Here is a 19763-nt window from a genome sequence, read left to right on the forward strand (position 1 = left end):
CAAAGATCAGCTGCGTTTAGTACCCAGTTCTTTTCAAATGGGGCTTTCCTATAAAAATGCCTAAAATTTCATCATCCAGAAACCTATGGTAATTGGCACATAATTGAACCACTACATAATGTTAACGGTAACTTATATTTCCTGAAGAATTAAATTATTAATTTTTGTTCAGTGTGGTATTGGTCAGGATTGGCCAGGTTTATGGAGTAGTAACAATCAATCTCAAAGTCTCTGTGGCTTACAACAGCAAAGGCTTAGTTCTGGTGCCCCCTGTATATTCATTATAGATCAGACAGGGATCTGTTCCGCCTTGACGTGCTTCTCATTTGAAGATCGATTCTGATGAAACAGTCTGTAGCAAAGGGAATAGAGAATGTGGTAAAGATGCACTGGTTCCTGCAAGCTGCCCTCTGGGGAACAGTCACATTTATTAGCTACAGCAGGTTCATGGCCACCCCCACTTGGCCTCACACAGGCGGTGATGTTCATTCTCACCTGTGTGGAAGGAGAAAACTGGCATAATTGTGAATGGCCCCAAAGACTATTCTTAGCATCATTGGTGCTTAAAATATCCTAACTTTATTCTAATTAGCCACTTTTTAAACTATTCTAATTAGTCACTTTTGTTAAGCATTTCCTTGTTATTTTTACTGATCTCCTTGGTTTTCATGTACTTCATAGAAATATGTGGACTGTATTGCACCACGGGTTGTGAATTTATCAAAAGAGGCCATCTGTACACTTTGTAGTCCAGTGAACACAAGAGCTAGAGTCTGAGGCTGTGGCTCTGAACCCGTGCACTGTCGTTAATTTTGTACTTTGGGGCGTGTCACATCATTTCTCTGAATCTTGACCTCTTTTGAGTCTGGTTTGATCTCACAAATCAGTATCATCATAACATATACTTAAAAGCTTTGTTACAATGATCAAGTGAAACTCCACACAAGAAGTGTCTCAGATTCTACCTACTGTGGACAGACAGAGCTCATGGAAACTTACCTTCCAGACTCCAGGGTCTAATCAGCTGCCTGCTCCAACCTAAACTCACTCTGCCGTACTTCATGCCCTTGACCATGACATTTCCATATCCCAAAAGAATGCTCCTACTCTCCCAAGAAGGAAAACTCCAATTCATTCATTCATTTTTAAGTTAATAGACTTTATTTTTAGAACAGAAAACTGAGTAGATATTATAGACAGTTTCCACATACCCTCTCTGTCCCCATCAGTTCTCCCTTTTATTAATATCTTGCATCAGTTCGGGACATGTGTCACAGTTGATGAACCAATATTGGTGTCTTACTGTTAGCTCAGTGCATAATTGATGTCAGGGTTCAATGTTGTACAGCTCTATGGCTTTTGACACATACCTGATGTCAGGTGTCCACCATTGTAGTGTCATGCAGAATAGCTCAGTTTCATTGCCTCAAAGCCCAGTTCTCCCAGAGTCCCCTGTAACCACTGATCTTTTTACCCTGTAGTCTTGGTTTTTCCAGAGGGTCACACAGTTGAAATCACACAGTGTGCTGCTGTTTTAGGCTGGCTTCTTCACTAAACAACAGACACTGAAGGTTTCTTCCATACCTTTTGGTGGTTCAGTGGACAATTTCTTTTTATTATTGAATAACATCACACTGCACAATGACACCACAGTTTATTTACTCATTCATCTTTTGAGAGCCACCTTGGTTACTTCCAGTGTCTAGCAATTATTAATAAAGCTGTTATTAGGATTTGCATTCAGGGGCTGGGGCTCAGTGGTAGAGCATTTGCCTAGCATGTGTGAGGCACTGGGTTTGATTCTCAGCACCACATAAAAGTAAATATATAAAATTAAGGTATTGTGTCCCTCCACAACTAAAAAGAAATTAAAAAACAAAAAAAAAGAGTTGTGTTCAGGTTTGTGTGCGGACAAACATGTCCACCTTGATTGGGAGCAGGATTGCGGTATCCCATGGCGAGACTATACTTAGTTTTAGAAGAAATTGCCCAACTATCTTCCAGAGTAATTGTACTATTTTCATTCCTTCCAGCAATAGGTGAGGATCTCGGTGGCTCCGCATCCTCACCAGTGTTTGGCATTGTCCCTGTGTTTTGCTGTGGGATACACAATGGCCTCTCATTGCTGTTTTGATTTCCAGCTTCCTGAGTTCAGGGATGTTGAGGGTCTTCTCGCTTGCTTCCTCGCCTTCTACATTTCTTCTCTGAGAGGTGCTTCTTCAGATCTTTTGCCCTTTTTTTATCGAGTCATTCCTTATTGTTTAGTTTTTATATTTGGATACAAGTTTTTCTATCAGATGTGTGTTTTGCAAATATTTTCTTAGCTTGCAGTTTGTCTTTTCATTCTCTTAACAATGTCTTTTTTTTTCAATATCTTTATTTTATTTATTTATTTTTATATGGTGCTGAGGATCAAACCCAGGGCCTCGCATGTGCTAGGCAAGCGCTCTGCCACTAAGTCACAACCCTAGCCCCTTAACAGTGTCTTTTGCAGAGCATAAGGTTTTAATTTTATAAAGTCTACCTTACTAATTTTTTTCTTTCATGAATCATACTTTTCATGTTATATCTAATAACTAGAGGTCACCTAGATTTTCCCTCGTTATTTTCTCAAAGTTTTATAATTCTGCATTTTATATGTGGGTCTGTGACCCATTTCAAGTAATGTTTGTGAAAGTGTGAGGCCTGTATATAGAATCTTTTCTTGGCATGTGAGATTTAGTTGCTCCAGTACCATTTCTTGAAACGTATCCTTCTCTGTTGAATTACCTCTTTTCCTTCAACAAGATTAGTTCATGATATTTGTGTGGGTATAGAGAATTTTCTTGACTGCGTGAATGAATGAATGAACAGATGTCCCAACCAACCAGCAGACCCCAAATACTACAGAGCTTAAACCACTTGAAATAAAGTGTTTACTAAGACCATGTGTTGGATGTGCAAATGATCCTAAGATGTCCCTAAGCAAGGGGTGAATTTTCTCATGAATATGATTGCAGAAGACTAATTGAAGGCATGCCAGCCTTTGTATATGAAGATGATGACTTTCCCACCATGGTGGTCTTTTTAGTTGTGGTATCAGAACTTCATGTTTTATTTCCTGATCATCTTCTACCACATCTCTGAAATGAATAAAGCTAAGTGGGTATTATTTTGGTTGGAATAAGAAGAGAAACTCAAAACTAAAATATTTGAGCATCTTCTACATAATAAGCCATGAATGAGGCTCTTTACAAATACTGATTTATTTTAAGCCTATCAAGCCTCTAATATTAATATTTCCATTTTACAGTTGAGGAAACCAAGGCTCAGAGATGCTACATGATGTGCCTTATCACACGTTGTGCTATTTGAGCCTTTGCATGCTTGATTCCAGAGTATCCCTGAGTTTCTGTGTCCCTCTGTCTACATGCATGGTGCATGTGGATTTGGGCAGTAAAAATGAAAAAAAATATTTCTAGTACTAGCAGCCAGTACATTTCCCATTTTTACAACTACATGCAATTAAGTCAATCAGCAATTATACTGATTATTTTCCATATAATACTACTGTGTATTTAATCTCCCACATAATAAAACTTGAATCAAAAATATATATTGTACAGGGGAAAACATGCTAAGAGGAAAGGAAAACATGTTTAAATCTTCAGCACGATGGTTAATGGTAGTGCCATCAATGTGGTTATAGTTTGGGGCAGTTTGAACTTTATTTCTCCAACTAAAACCCTTTAAAGATGGATGGATGAAATATGAGCATATTTCCGGCTCTAGATTCAGGTCTCGTGAAACTAACTTGTCAGATGCAGTTCATCTCAAATATTGAGGTCACAGAGCGAGGGGCTCCTGACTCCTCTGTGTTCAGTCTGCAGCTGGAAATGGAGCTTAGGCAGGAGCATGAGTAATTTCTGTCTGTACAAAGAGAAAGCCATTGTCTTACTCCAGCCAGATAGTTTGTTAGCATAACTGTTTGTATGCATTTTAGTATTCAAATACAGATGTTCCAAAATGTTTCCACTGTGGGAAGCAGCTGCTGCTATTCTAGCACAAAAATCTCAGAGAGATTAATATACAAAGGCAGCGTGAACCTTGGTGGCAAATGCAGCATCTGCTTGAGGTGGGGCCCGTGATTCCCTATCGATAGTGGGTCTTCAGATCCTCATTAACAGCCTGAAACCATGTTTCAGATCTACACTTATTCTACAGCAACAGGAACAAAGACAAGTGATTAATTTGTAATTCACTTAGCTGATAAATACCATCACATGTTATTTGCCCTGAGCTGTAAAACACTGGACTTCATTTCCTGTGGCGACTGATAGGAATATAGATGTTTGGTCACAGTGACTGATATTTTCAGGTAACAGAGCCCAGCCCAGGCAGCTTGCCTTCATAAGACACTGTGCACCCCTTAGCAACGCCTTCACAGCGCACTCGGGCTCCCAGCCTCATCTGATCCCCTCCCAGCCCTGCGGAGTATGGACAGTATTGTCATCAAGTGCCATGTTATAAATAAAGAAAGCAAGTTAATTAGGTTAAAATGACTTATTAGGGTGTCAAAGCCAGGGCCTCGACACCAAATCCTATCCAATCCTCCCCTGTGCCAAGCTACCCCTCTGGTCTCAGGGGCTGTGGTGTATGCTTCCTAAATTCCATGGTCCTTGGTAGTGATGCTGGTTTGCAGGACACCCCCTGACAGCATCAAGAAAGAGCTCGTGGCTGGTCCTTCCCTCCTCTCCCCTCCCCAGAAGGGAGATGCCCCAGAATTCCCTGTCCTTATGTTCAGAGAGCTCCCCTAAGCGAGTGCTGTGTCTCCCTGGCATTGGAGAAATGAAAGACCAGAGCAGAGGCTCCCCGGGCCGTTGTTTAGAGTGCCATAAACCAGAAGTTCCTGAGAATGGCGATGCCCGCCGGGGTGTGGAGCCGCCCAGGGTCTGTAACCCATCCCGGCACCCCGGGCTCGCTGCCTCCACAAGCTACTGTGGGAGCCATCTAGTGAATTATTTATGGTTTTTGCGTTTGACAGAGGCTCCTGGCTCGCGGCTGGGCCTAGGGAAGTTAAGTGGCTCCAGCTAGGGGAGGGCGGCTCAGCTCTGAACCAGGGTGTGACTGTGTGCCACCCTCCTCGTCGCAAAAGAGCCCTGGTGTTTTACTGTGAGGGTGACAAAGGGCTGAGGGTGGGAGGGTTTGGGGAGAATAAGGCTGGGAGAGCTAACCACTGAAGCAGAGGGAAGAGGCCGAGTCCTGGGCCTAAAGCACAGGAAGAGAAGATGGTTGGGTGGGTGAGTGGGTAGTGCAGGGGAAAGACCAGGGAGCAGCAGACGCCTGTCTAGACTGCTGACCCGAAGTCCTAAGCTCAGCCCCAAGGGCCCTCCTGTGGGAACCCGTGGCCAGTGTGGTCCAAGTGGCATGCCATTTGGTGTCACCAGTGTTGCTTCTGCCAGATCACAGCGCTGCAGCATTGTGACTCTCGTGGAGCTGTTTCTGTTCTCTCCACTCAGAAGAAAGCAAAAAAAGTAAATTTCTAAGGATGCATTTCCTCTCTATTTTCTAAATCTTTTTGTTGGAACATCTGCGAAATGATAAAAGCAACTTAGAACAATATGGAACATTTTGCAAATATACTATTTGCAAGCCCCATAAAAATGGTGTCTCAGTCATTTTGATCAAGAACTGCTATTTCACAAGCAAAGGAAACAGGGGAGCAAATTACTCATATCTATAAAATATTAATAAAAGTGTCCTGATGTGCACAAACATAGAACCCTTCCCACAAAGAAATGCCCTTGTACTCAGCAGGGACAGCATTACCTCATGGCTAGTCCTGTGCCCGGGGCCCTGGGGAAGATTTCTTGCCCACGTGTGGAAGTGCAGCTTTTGTTCTGCCAGGGTCTGCTTTCCATGCTTCAGAGGGAAGCATCATGAAGAGAGGGGGTGACATGGCCCTAAGCTGTAGACAGGCAGTGAAGGAGGGGAGGGGAGGAAGCTTCCAACTTGTGGAATGAAAAGAAGGACTTGAAAAGCCCAGCATAACTTCCCTGTCATACCTCTGCAAAGGAGTTAGAAACTGAAGACCAGGATCTAGGACTGTGCGTGCTTGTGTAACCTCTCCTGTGATATTTTCATAGTTCCTGTGTGATCCGCTACACTGACACAGAGTTATTTTCATTGAAACCTTTAAGACCAAAAGGGTTTGTGTACTTTTCTTTGGGCGGTGAGCCGAAGGAGGGCAGGGAGGCTTCATGGAGGCTAAATGGAGACCACCGCAATCAGAGTCACAGGTTGGAACGCAGCCGTTGATTTCCAAGGAGACTCATCCAAATCTAAGCCCTCCACAGTAACCAGCACCCATAAAGTCACTTTGAAGGAACAAGATGAGAAATCAGGACCTTCAAGTGGGTCCTGGTTTGCAAAATTCTCAGTCCTCATGGTGAACATCTCCCTCACCACTAATGCATCCATTTGCTTCAAAGAAAACCAGAGTACAGAATCACCCAGGAGGTCCACAAGCCAAGCCCAGGCTTCTCCTGTGAATGTCCTACACTCTGTCATATGTAGTAATTAATTTTGGTTTTCTTCAACACTTTCTTATAGCACAGAGGTTAATGGATATTAACAGAGTTGTAATATCATAGTGAATATTAGAAATGTCACCAAGTCTTTAAACTAAGACAAAGGTCATATGGAACACAACCTGCTTCTGTGAGATTAGGTATGGAAAGCTCCTGATTAAATTACCATTGTCTTCTGCTGGGAACTTGGTGTTGGCTGTGCTCTTTATCAGTTCTCTGGAGGTCTGTGGCCCACTGATAGAAACTCCATTAGGGACTGGATTGATAGTTACAGGCAAACTCTGTGAAATTGTATCTGCTGAAACAAACCAAAGCCATTTTCTGATGTGCTTTCATTTCTCTGCCTTATCCTTTCTCTCCAGGCAGCTTCGTCAGCCCTGAGCAGTCTGGGCCACGTGTACACAGCCATCGGAGACTACCCCAATGCACTGGCCAGTCACAAACAGTGTGTTCTTCTCGCCAAGCAATCCAAAGACGAGCTTTCCGAAGCCCGAGAACTTGGCAACATGGGAGCTGTGTATATTGCCATGGGCGACTTTGAGAACGCCGTGCAGTGCCACGAGCAGCACCTGAAGATAGCCAAGGAGCTGGGGAACAAGCGGGAAGAGGCCCGGGCCTACAGCAACCTGGGCAGCGCCTACCATTACCGCAGGAACTTCGACAAGGCCATGTCCTACCACAACTACGTGCTGGAGCTGGCGCAGGAGCTGATGGAGAAGGCCATCGAGATGCGGGCCTACGCAGGCCTGGGCCATGCCGCCAGGTGCATGCAGGATTTGGAAAGAGCGAAACAGTACCACGAGCAGCAGCTGGGCATAGCTGAGGACCTCAAGGATCGGGCAGCAGAGGGGCGCGCCTCTTCCAATCTGGGTAAGGAGCGGGTTGTTTGCAAGACCCTGGGTCGATGTCATGGGCTGGAAATAGCTGGAGCAGCCCACTGTCTCTTATGTGTGTGCTGTCTTTCCTTGAGATAGGTTCCCCGGGAGCCTGCCTCCTCTAAACCACTCCTCTACACTTCCTGTTGTCATTGCTCTGAGGATTGGACTCTGAAATACTAGGAAAACAAAACACCCCAACCTTTCTTAAAAAATATTTTTATTAGTTGCTGATTTTATTTTATTTATTTATCTAATTCGGTGCTGAGAATCGAAGCCAGTGCCTCACACATGCTAGGCAAGCTCTCTGCCACTAAGCCACAAACCAGCCCTCACCCCAGCCTTTAATCTGTCTACAGAGAAGAGCAACCAGATTCATCTAATTAGAGAGAAGAGGAAATGAAGATGATATAACCTATTTTGATTTAAATGAAAGAGATGCTACTAGGCAGTGACCAGTGCGAGAGAACTGGAGAGAATTTTTGCTTATAGGAATTTCTTTACCTAACCCCACAGAAAATGTATTTTTACTCAAAATTATCTGTATTCACAAAAGCTATTGTTAATTTTAGTATAAATGCAAAATTATTTTTGTGAAAGATTAAAAGACAGGTTTGCAGTCACATTTTGCTAGTACTTGTTTACAGTAAAGACATTTACAATTTGGGATAGTTTATATGTAGTGGTAAGAGACCATCAGTAATTGGTAACTGGTTTTTAGAAGATATTGTTAAGTCTCTTGTTATCCAAACACATGTGGGTGTATAATGAATGGCATGTACAGATGTGCTTGGAAGTATAAGCTGTCTGGAGCCCCTGGGTTCATTCTGTGCCCACAAGGATTCAGGGTGGGGCGAAGACAAGGAGAAAATGACTTGATGGTATCAGTGCATGCCTATCAGATACTGGTGGCAGCAGGATGTGAAACTCAGCCCCATTTTATTTATTATGCTTGCTGAAACCAAGCCTCCCCATCTCTTCTTGTAATTTGATCACTCACTACTTCTCCCTCTCTTTACCTCTACTTATTTTAATCAGATGATTTTTGGCTAGTTGTTGGAGAAAGCCTTACAGGTGGTATGAGAGTCTGACAAGAGCCACAGAAATAGGATCTTGACTTTATATATCCATTCAACAGTTTTTTGCAAATATTTTACAAATATTTATTGAATGCTTAATATGTGCTTTAAGGGATAGAGAACTTTTTAAAAAATCGTTATCTTTAAAGAGCTAATACTTTAATTAGAAAAATAAGACAAATATGCAGGACAACAAAGTCTTCCCTCAAAACAATGATAGTGATGTGTTGCCATGGAACTCCTAGAAGGGAGACCCTGAGGGCTGGGAATAGCCTCAAAAATGAAAACTTCCTGTAGGGGATTAGATCCAGGTGGACCCTGAAGCACAGGCAAGATTTGGCCAGGAACAGAATGGCATTGATGCCAAGGGACATGTGAAAGAAGGTATGAGTTGTAGCAGATTTGCATATCTGAGAGATGGTACCATGATTAGAATTCAGGAATGTGCTGCAGGGTGATAGAAGATTGGCATGAAAAAGAGTCAGGGGGTATGTTCATGAACAGAATTGTGCAAGTTGTGAAATATGGGAATCAAAATGAGTCAAGCAGTGACGGCAGGATAGAGTAGAGGGCTTGGAACCTCGAGGTGAGAAAGTTATACGTATTAGACTATCAATGTTTTCCTTTTCATCTTGTGTCAGTTTGATAAGTTGTATTTTTTTCAAAAACTTTGTTCATTTCATCTAAATTGTTGAAATTATTGGCCTAAAGTTGTATTTAATATCTCATTATTACTTTAATGTTGAAGCTTGTCTAGGGATATTCCGCCCTTATTACTGATATTAGGAGTTTGTGTTGTATGCCCCCCCACACACACTTTCCTGAATCATTCTGACTAAAAATTTATCAATTCTCTTGACTTTTAAAAGGAACCAACTTTAGCTTTTGTCAATTTTTCCCTGTTGTTTATCTGCTTATTGTTTTCTTCATTCTACTTTGAGTTCTTTTTTTTTAGCTACCTAAGGGCAAACCTTAGGTTATTGATTATATACTCTTCTTCTAATACAATCATTTAAACATATGAATTTTCCTCTAGAAATATGGAGTGAATTTAATAAAATCATGGCATTGTGCACATATAAGTATGGCACAGGGAATTCCATCTTTATGTATATATAAATATGTATATATAAATAAATAAAGGAAGATCGATAGAGTAGAGGAAGGAGAATGGGGGAGGGAAGAGGAGGAAAAGATGGGAACCAGGACTGAAATGGAGGATATCAAATTCCATATATGTATGGTGTTGTCACACTGTACCCAACTACTCAGTATAATTGTAATGCTCTAAGAAAATTTTTGCTATATCTATACCCCTTTCCTCCCTCCCTCCTTTCCTACCTTCTTCCTTCCTTCCTTTCTTTCTCTCCCCCCCCCCTCAATTTAACCCAGGGGCACTTGACCACTGAGTCACATCCCCATCCATTTTTCACTTTTTAAATTTTTGAGACAGGATCTCACTCAGTTGCTTATGGCCTCACTAAATTGCTGAGGCCGGCTTTGAACTTCCAGTCCTCCTGTGTCTGCCTCCTGAGCCGCTGGAATTACAGAAGTGTACTACCACATCCAGCTCCTATACCTTTTAAAATATGTTTTCACTTGGTTGAGCTTTAAAAATTTTATAAAATTATTTATGATTTCTTTTTGACTCATGAATTATTGTTTAACTTTAAAATATTTGGGGGTTTGGAGTGTAGCTCAGTGGTAGAGCACTGGTCAAGCATGTGTAAGGCTCTTGGTTTAATCCCTAGCACTGCACCAAAACAAATTTTTTAAAATTGAGGTTTTCCTAGATACTGTATTGTTATTTTAGTTTAATTTTATTATGGCCAGGCAGTATATTTTAGGATTTCAATGTAATCTTTAAGTACCTAATGGGTCAAGTTAGTTGATAGTATTGTTTAGATCATGTCTGTTTCATTGTGCATGGGAGGGTGGGTACTGGGGATTGAACTCAGGGTCACTCAACCACTGAGCCTCATCCCCACCCCTATTTTATATTTTATTTAGAGACAGGGTCTCACTGAGTTACTTAGCACCTCACCATTGCTGAGGCTGGCTTTGAACTCATGATGCTCCTGCCTCAGCCTCCAGAGTTTATAGGCATGTGCCACCACGCCCTGTTTTGTTGTGATTTTTAAAATCTATCTTTTTTCAAAAATTATTCAGAAGGGGGTTGTTAAAAACCTCTGCATATTATTGTGGATTTATCTGTTTCTCAACCTAGAATTCTATGTCCAGCAAAACTGTCCTTCAAAAATGAAGATGAAACAGTTCAGCAAAAGCTTGCTTCTTGAATTTTGAAGCTCTCTTATTGAGCTAATATTCATTAATGATCAGTTTGTCTTCCTGACATATTGTCCCCTTAATGATTATGAAATGACTCTTTTGATCTTTGATAATATCCTTTTATCTGGAAGACTACTTTATCTCATACTGATGTGCCCATTCCCATATTCTTAGGCTTATTATTTCTATAGTTCATCTTTTTCCATCCATTTGCCTTTTATTTGTTTTTTATTTAATATTTGTCAACTGCAGACAATGTATAGTTGTCTGTATATTGATATATATTTCTCCATAGTTGGTTTGGGCCTTATAATTGGAGAATCTCTTTCATTTAATATTTAACGTAATTATTAGTATTGTTGGATTTATGTTTGTTTTCTTACTCTGGTTTTCCCATTAATGTTTTGATCTTTTGTTGCTTTTCTGATTTGCATAGGTTAATTTAACCTTTTAGATTTTATCTATTTGCTTTTTTAACTCTGTTTCTTTGCAATATTTTGTAGTGGTTGCCCTAAAGAGCACATCCTCTACCACTGACGTTTTAGTCTCCCTTGAGCTAACAGCATTGCACTTCCTGTGAAGTGTTTCTTGCAACCATCTGAGTCCACCCTGGACTTAATACTGCAGTTGTCACACTTGTGTTACTATACCCACATTCTTATTAAATCCCACAGGACCTTGTTATATTTGTATTTTAAAAAAGACATTTTAATGAATTAAGGAGGGAAATGACATTTTATATTTACCAACTGTTCCCCCGTTTCTGCTGCTCACATTTGTTCCTAAAGATCGGAGTTTCCATCTGATCTCATTCCCTTCAGCCTGAAGAAACACACTGGGCATATCTCGTGGTGCTTGACTGCCAGAGAATGCGCTTCCTTTTTGTTGGATTCATTTATTTATTTAATGTTTGTCAACTACAGACAATGTATCGTTGTCTTCTTCATAGTAGGTTTGGGCCTTTTAATTGGAGAATCTCTTTCATTTAATATTTAACATAATTATTGGTATTGTTGGATTTATGTTTGTTATCTTACTACTGGTTTTCTGGTTTGACCTTAAAATGCCTTGGTTTCCTCTTCATTTTTTAAGGATAACTGTGCTGGATATAGAATTCTAGGTTGATATGTTTTTAAATCTTTCTTTTAGCCCTTTAAAGATGTCTAATTTTTTTTAATCTTTATTTTGTTGATTTATTTATATGTGATGCTGAGGATCGAACCCAGTACCTCACATGTGCGAGGCAAGTGCTCTGCCACTGACCCCAGCCCCAGCCCCTGTCTAATTTTTTGACTTCTATTATTTCTTTTTTTTAAATTTTTTTTATTAGCTACACATTACATTACAATGATCTTACTGATTCATACATTTGAGGTCATTGGGGTATAATTTCTCATTTTTCTAATTGTACAGATTGCAAAATCACACTGATCATAGAGTCACCTATATACATACAGCAATCATAATGTCTGTTCTTACAAGAACTTAGTAGATTTTCATACTCTATATGTCATGTGCCATTTTTTCATGATTTTTTCAAGATTTCCTCTAAATTGGGTTCTTCAGCAGTTTGACTATGATGTGCCCAAATGTGACTTTTCTGTGTGTGTCTTTTTCCTTTTTCTCATTATTTAAGCTTTTGAATCTGCAGATGTATAACTGTTACCAAACTTAGGAATTTTTACCTATTGTTATTTCAAGTATCTGTTTCTGGCCCATCCCCTCTCTCCTGTATTATAAGAATTTACATATATTTTAGATCTTTCAATATTGTCCCATATGCTACTAAGGTTTTCTTCATGTTTTTAATCTTTTCTTCAGTTTGGAAAATTATGTGATCTACCTTAAAGTTCACTAGCTCTTTAGCCACCTCCAATCTGCTGTTAAAACCAGTGATGCAGAGTTTAGGGGTTCCCTAAAATCATCCTCACTCTGCCATCAACTGCAAGGTTAGGGGTCCCTGAGACCACCCTCAATTTCAAAACCTCACTAGAAGGACTCATAGAAATCACTGAAAGCTGTTCTATTCGTGATAAGAGAGTAGAAGGTCCAAATGAGTTTCTCTGGCCTGCACAGGGTATTTGCCAGCCTGAAACTCATTCAGACCTTAGTATTGGTTTTTACTGGACCTTGCTCACATAGATGTAGTTGGACACCTGCGTGTGTGACCTCAGTTTCCAGCCCCTCTGGAGGCTGAGCTGATACCATACGACCAAAGGCCCTACAAGAAATCACATCATTAGCCTAGACCATCGACATGGCCAATGCTTTCTGATAAACAGTGACACTATTGTCAGGTAGGAGGATTCCAAGGGCTTTGCCAGACACTCTCTTTGGGCAAGATTAATTCCTTATTACACAGGTGAATTTCCTTAGTTATATACTTTATTTTTAGCTGAAGAATTCCACTTGGTACTTTTCATTGACATTTCAGTTTTTTCGGCTGGGATTTGTGTGTTTACTCTTGTGTTTTTTCCTTCAAATGGTGAGTCTAGTTATGACAGCTGCTGTTAAAACCTTGTCTGCTAAATCCATGCAGGTCATCTCAGGGTTAGACCCTATTGATTTTGTCTTTTTTTTTTTCCTTTCAGTAACAGCTTGACTGAGATATAATCTACATGCCACACAATTTAAAGTGTATAATTCAATGATTTTTAGTATAGTTGCAGAGTTGTAGGTTGATCGCCTTTTGTTCTGAGTATTAGTGACTTTCTAATGTTTCTGTGTATGCCCAGTAATATAGGATCATATCTGAAATGTCTGAATGATGTTTTATAGAGAAATTGGATTCAGATCTCTCATAATAATGTTGATTTGTTGTTGTTTTATCAGGTAGTTAGCTTGGCTGAATTTGACCACCAAAATCAGGCTTCCCTATGGTGGTGACTTCGGAAATCTTTCTTTGGATCATTTAGCCTTAAATTGGCTGCTTAGACTCTGCCTTGCACATATGTGTTTTAGGGGTTAGAGAAAGAGATAAGGGAAGAGTTCATACTCAGGATTCAGGGCTCTTTCCCGTCTTTGGGATATTTTCCCCCTCTGATTTTTCAAGTTGATAAACTATGTGTTTCTACCAGAATTTTAGCCTCACCATATGGTACTATTTGGGGCCTGCCCACTGGCAAATAAATAAAAATAAAACTTAGTTTTAGTTAACGTATCCTCTGGGCTGGTGAGCTCAGTGGTAGAACATATCCTCGTTATGTACCAGGTGCTAGCTTTGATGCAAAAAAGGAAAAAAAGTGCATTAAAAATGTTCTCTGGCGTTTGAAACGTGGCCACTGCCGTCTTCAGTGAGTCAGTCCCTACCTCTCTGGGACCTCTGGCTGCTCTGCTTGCTCTCGAGCACCCGCGGGACTCTCTTCCCATCACTCCAGGCTCACATTGGTCTGAATGGAGGAGTACTACTCCATTGAAGCCAAACCTCACCTAATCTTTTGGTTTGCTTTTTGTTGTTCTGATTTTGTTGTTGTTGTTGTTTTTTATTTGTTTGTTTGGTATGGAGCCACATTCTCCAGCCCCGNTTTCTCCACCCAGTCTAACGAGCCCCCCCCCCTTTTTTTTAGAGACAGGGTCTTGCTGCCTTACTGCTGAGGATGGCTTTGAACTCACAATCCTCTTGCCTCAGCCTCCGAGCTGCTGGGATTACAGGCATGCGCCACGGTGCCCAGCTCCACCTATTCAGTTTTGACCATGGCAATTTGATTTGCATCCTTGTGCCTGACAGAGATAAGTAGCCTCTCCTTGTGGCAGAGTGAAAGGTGTTCTGACGCTTTTCAGCGTGCCTTGTCAGCAGGCAGTCTTCGGAATGCCCTGCTACCTTGGCCTTGAAATTCCCAGCTCTCTAGGTTTCTGGGAAGCACCACTGTCCTGATTTTCTTTTTACATCTTTTTCATTGGTTTTTCTTGCCCCTTTAAAAAAAAAAGAATGATATTTTAAAGTTACAAATGTGGTACTTACTCTTGTGAAGAAATATTCTTCTAGTACAATAATGTATAAAGTAAAAAAAGGAAACTTATCCCCTCATGTGACTATTCTTCCCTGTCCCACTCCTCAGAGTTAACTACGGTTACAATCTGGTTGGAGTCTTTCCAGACCAGTTGGCTCTGTTCTTACACAGTGTCAGTACAGTCACGGGTGTGTGCAGCTTGTTCCTTTTTCGAAACATGGATCACGGTGCTTTTCTGAGTGTGCTTTTTCCCACCTTCTCTCAGGCCCTCGTGTCATCCAGACTCCTGACGTTGCTTCTTGACCCTTTCCCATCATATTGCTACTTGCTGAACATGGGAGTCCTGGGGTTTGTTCCTGGATTCTTTCCTGTTCTCTCTGTCTCTCCCCTTATCATTCTTACCACCAACTCTGCATCGGTACATATTGTTCCTAATCCATACTCCCCAGATCTGACCTTTTTCCTGCCTGAGCATCATTTCACATTTCCAATTACCTGGTAGATACTCCATCTGATTCTCATGCTGATCTGTCAACATTAGTGAATCCAAACCAATTCTCCTGGCCTTCCTAATTCTGTGGAAGGCTGCTCCATCCTGTAGCCATCTGTATAGTTTCCTGTTGCTGCTGTAACAAAACGCCATAGACTTGGTGGCTTAAAACAATGCAAGGTTATTAGCTCTTGGAGGTCAGGAGTCTAAAGTCAGTTTCACTGAGCGGAAGTCAAGATGTTGGCAGGGCTGGCTTATCTGCAGGGTCCAGGAGAGAATCTGTTGTTTCTTTGCCTTTGTCTCTGTCCGGTGGTCACCCTCCTCCTCTCCAGAGGCACCACTCCAGTCTCTGCTTCTGCCTCACATCACCCTCTCTCCCACCCTCACCCTCCACATCCCTCCAATAAGGACTTCTGTGCTCACATCAGGCCACTGGAAAGGCCAGGAAGTCTCTCTGTCTCAAGTCCTTAACTTAATTACACCTGCAGAGTCCCTTTTGCCATGTACGGTGACCGTCACAGGTTCTGGGAATCAGGACGTGGACATGCTCAGGGAGATGTTACCCACCCTGCCATGCCATCGTGACATAGCATCCAAGGTCCTCATTGATTTCTTCCCTGTTTTCAGTTGACTCGGGGTCACATCTTCTCACTGGGTCCAGCAGGATCACCCTGATCTCACTGTGGGGTGAGTTGCAGTTAGGAAAGCAAGAGGAGACGTGATCGAGAGGGTGGCTCGGTTCTTTGGTCTCCGCTTCTCTTGTCTCTTCCTCCCTCTCCCCTCCCCCACTCACCCCGGGTGACCACCTGGTTGCTCCTGAGCACCTGGATAGATGCAAAGGTGAGCCCTTTCAGGATTCACTTGCCACACAACGTCGGTCTCGGGCCTGGTTGTGTCTTATAGAGGATCAAATATGAGGGAGGCACATGTCAGAACATCTTTCAACTCTGCCATCAAGAGACCACTGCTTATCTCACATATGAGGAGGTTAAGTATCCAGTTAACTGTGGAAAATGATGGACGGTTTCACAACAACCATCCTTATTTACTCCTATAAGGTTGAGCATTCGTTACGTGACAGGCATGTGCTATTTAGTGGAAAAACCAACATAGCTCCTGCCCCATGGAGCTTTTGGGTTCCATTCAACAAATATGTGTTGAAACCTGCTCCGTGTCACTTGTTTATATTCATGTTCATATTTAGTCTTCCTCACAAACTTACAAGGTCAAGAATATTAATTGATTTTTACATACGAGAAAATCAAAGCCCAGGTAGGCTTAAAAACTCATTAAGATCTCATGCAATGATGTTTGGCCCCTTTTGCTGTTTTTTAGTCTTGGGAAGTGTGTGTTGGAGGGAAGGGTTGGTGGCGGGCTGTGGTAGGTGCGTCCTTCCTCTTACCTCAACTACAGTCACTATTCCTGGTGGCTCTCAGCTGTTTTAATTCCAGGATTTAAGAAAAATTACTGGGATAACATTTTTAAAGATTTTTTTAAAAGATGGACACAATATCTTTACTTTATTTATTTTATTTATTTTTATGTGGTCCTGAGAATCACACCCAGTGCCTCACATGTGCGAGGCAAGCACTCTACCGCAGAGCTATAACCCCAGACCCAGAAACACTTTTATAAAAGTCACATTATGCTGGATATGACCAGTCATCCAACTACTCAGGGGGCTGAGGCAGAAGGATCACAAATTCAAGGCAACCTAGTGAGATCCTGTCTCAAAATAAAAATAAGAAGGGCCGGGGTGTAACTCAGTGGTAGAGTGCATGCCTAGTTTGAGGTTGTGGATTCAACCCAAGTACTACCAAAAAAAAAAAAAATTAAAGAAACCATATTATTAAAAATTACTGGCTGTCTAAATCAGAAAATTCTGAATTCCCAAGGTCAGGTAGAATAATGTTACATATTAACTACAAAGTACCCACCCATATTACACCTTAGTTATCCCTCAGTAGATTTTATGGATGAAATCTTTACTGAGAACACACCTGAAACTTGGTATTCCTGAAAATCTTACAATAAATTTTAGAAGAATTTTCTGTAATATAGTAACCACTTTCTTTTACATTTTTTACCTTTCAATTTTTGTATGTTGGTATTTTTAACAGAAAGAGACATAGCTTTACAAGTAAAATATTTGTAATTAACAGGAAAATTAATTTACAGTAATGGAGTATTTTTCTTTGGAGATTCTCAGAATGACACACAGGGCCTTATTCAAAATAACATCTCAAGATGTTCAAAGGTGTGTGAGAACTCACATACAGGTTCTTGGTATCGTCATGCGAATCCGTGGCATTTGTGTTTTACAGCACTTGTCTGTGCCCCCAGGAACCCTCAGAGGCAAACTATTATTTTCCAATTCACTGATGAGGATCCAAAGATCAAGGGACATCTGTGGCTTACCTAAGATCATAGAGACTGAGGCAGAGTTGGGACCGGTTCTGATTCCATGTCCGCGAATCTTCCCATGAGAACATTCCCACTGAAATGCAGATCCGAGTGGGAGTCATTCCAGGATTACCTGGCCCAGAGCTAAAAGCCAAAGGGGCTTCTTCTCCCACCCCACGCTCACACCCACCTGCAGGAAGAGAATAGCCACCACCCACATTCCTTTTCCCAGGGAGGCTGTTCTGTGATCCCTTGCATTGAACTAGGTTCTTGCAAGCATTTCATTGACTCCTGACCACAAAGCTTTGCCGTAGGTCAGAGCCACAGAGGGAGGGTCCGCACACAGGTCTGCTCGCTCTCCTCTCTCACAGGTCACAGGCTCCCTCTGGACTTTGCACATTTATTGTGTCATTAATTCTGCTTGAGAAGCATGGACGGGACCACACAGATTGTCCAAGTCTAATAATGCCCCTGATCTGGGAAGCAAAATCGTACACCTCTAATTTTCACCCAAAGCATGGAAAGGAAAAAAATGTAAATATAAAAAAATTAATATGTGGCAGAGCCTAAAACAGATTTTTCTAGACATCTAAAAGAAAGGAACAAGAATGTTCTTTCCCTGTTAAAAAAAGGAGAAATGAGAAATGGAGAGCGTCAACAGAGCCGGAGATTTTTCTGATCAAGCACCAGAGGACTCACAGAAAATGATTCAGACCCTCATTAAGGTTATGACACGCACATCCTGTGCCGGGCCCCACACCTATCAGTGCCTAATAAATATTAATAATATTTACTCACTCCTTTAGGTCAAGATTTGTCACCCAGCTTGTCTAGACATTGCTGTTTAAAAGGTGCTGTGATTTGCTTACAGATACAGAGCATCTGTAAACATGGGAGCAGAGGCAGACGGGGCAGTAAATCTTGGTCCGAGCTGCACTTGGACTGTGGCAGGAGAGGCTGCAGAACCGTCATTGGGATAATGAAGTGGATGCCTGCTGCCAGGTCCCTGGGTTGTGTCTCCAGCAGGCAGAGCGGAGCAGTAAATTAGCTTATGTTTCAGCTTGGCAGTTGGCACTTGGTTCATTTGTAGATGCTAATTGTAATCTGATGTTATCAGCAGCAGGTAATTGAAATGGGCTTGATGAATTACTTAATTTCTTTTAATAGCTGAGTCTTCAAGAACTGAATAAAGAAGATAAGGTGATCGGGAGGAAAACACAACAGCTCTATCTTTCTAATTAGCGCTTGGAGGTTTTTTCTTCTTTACACAAATGGTTATGAACATGTGAGGCTGAATGGGTTTATGAGTCACAGGCCCCCGTGGGGGCGTTTCCCATTAGGCAGCCCCGTCCTGAGCATTGATAACAGTTCTGTTAGGACTTGGGAGAGGAACACTTGAGGGAGCTCCAAGAAGAACATCAACTGCTGAACACAATTGGTTTCCCAGGCTGGGGTGCGCACTGCCTGCCACAGTGGGACTCGCCCTGCCTTCTGCCCCTCTTCTGTGGCCCTTGTCCCGGAGAAGGGCTGCCTGGCACCACCAGGAGCATGGGAGCCTCGAGATGAGGTTAATCATTGGCTTCTGCCACCCGCACCTGGCACTGGCCCCTCCCACACCTGCCTGTCCCCAAGTCTTTCCATCTGCAGCAGGTCCTGGGTAGCCCTTTGCTCTGCCAGCTATGGCAAGTACAGATGTGACCCGGGGTCCTGCCATCTGTGCTGGACGCTGCACACTGGACCCATGCCACATGACTGCACGGAGCTCTGGGGTCTTCTGGAATCACCTGGCTCTGCTCTTGTCTTTTGTTCCTTCCTGAAGGGATCCACTGTGCTGGAGTGACTGTGGAAGAATTTGCTTGTGGCTGATTTCAGAAATTTGAAATAAGAGCAGAAAATGTAGAGTGTCAAAATTAGGTCTTTTTGATAGACATTTGGAAATGATATAGCAAACGATTTCTCAGACCACCTCTGGGGTTCTCCTCCATGGAGAATTCTATTTGAAGAAAGGTACAGTTAGAGGTGTAGACTCTGAGACTCTAAGCCACCAGTGTGATCATGGCTGTAGATGCCTTTGATGTCAAGAAGTGCACTTCACGGCTCTGATAATG

The 19763-nt window shown here is 41.9% G+C and overlaps 1 protein-coding gene across 1 annotated transcript in view; it reads left to right on the top strand.

The window, feature by feature from the left end:
* Window positions 1-19763, top strand: part of Ttc28 (tetratricopeptide repeat domain 28) — a 583072-nt gene that overhangs the window by 426527 nt on the left and 136782 nt on the right. The window contains exon 8 of the mRNA XM_048784881.1: window positions 6932-7439. Coding sequence (XP_048640838.1) covers window positions 6932-7439 — 508 coding nt within the window. The remainder of the gene's footprint in view (window positions 1-6931; window positions 7440-19763) is intronic.

This window comes from Marmota marmota, unplaced genomic scaffold, assembly GCF_001458135.2.
Source record: "Marmota marmota marmota unplaced genomic scaffold, marMar, whole genome shotgun sequence".
Taxonomy (NCBI): domain Eukaryota; kingdom Metazoa; phylum Chordata; class Mammalia; order Rodentia; family Sciuridae; genus Marmota; species Marmota marmota.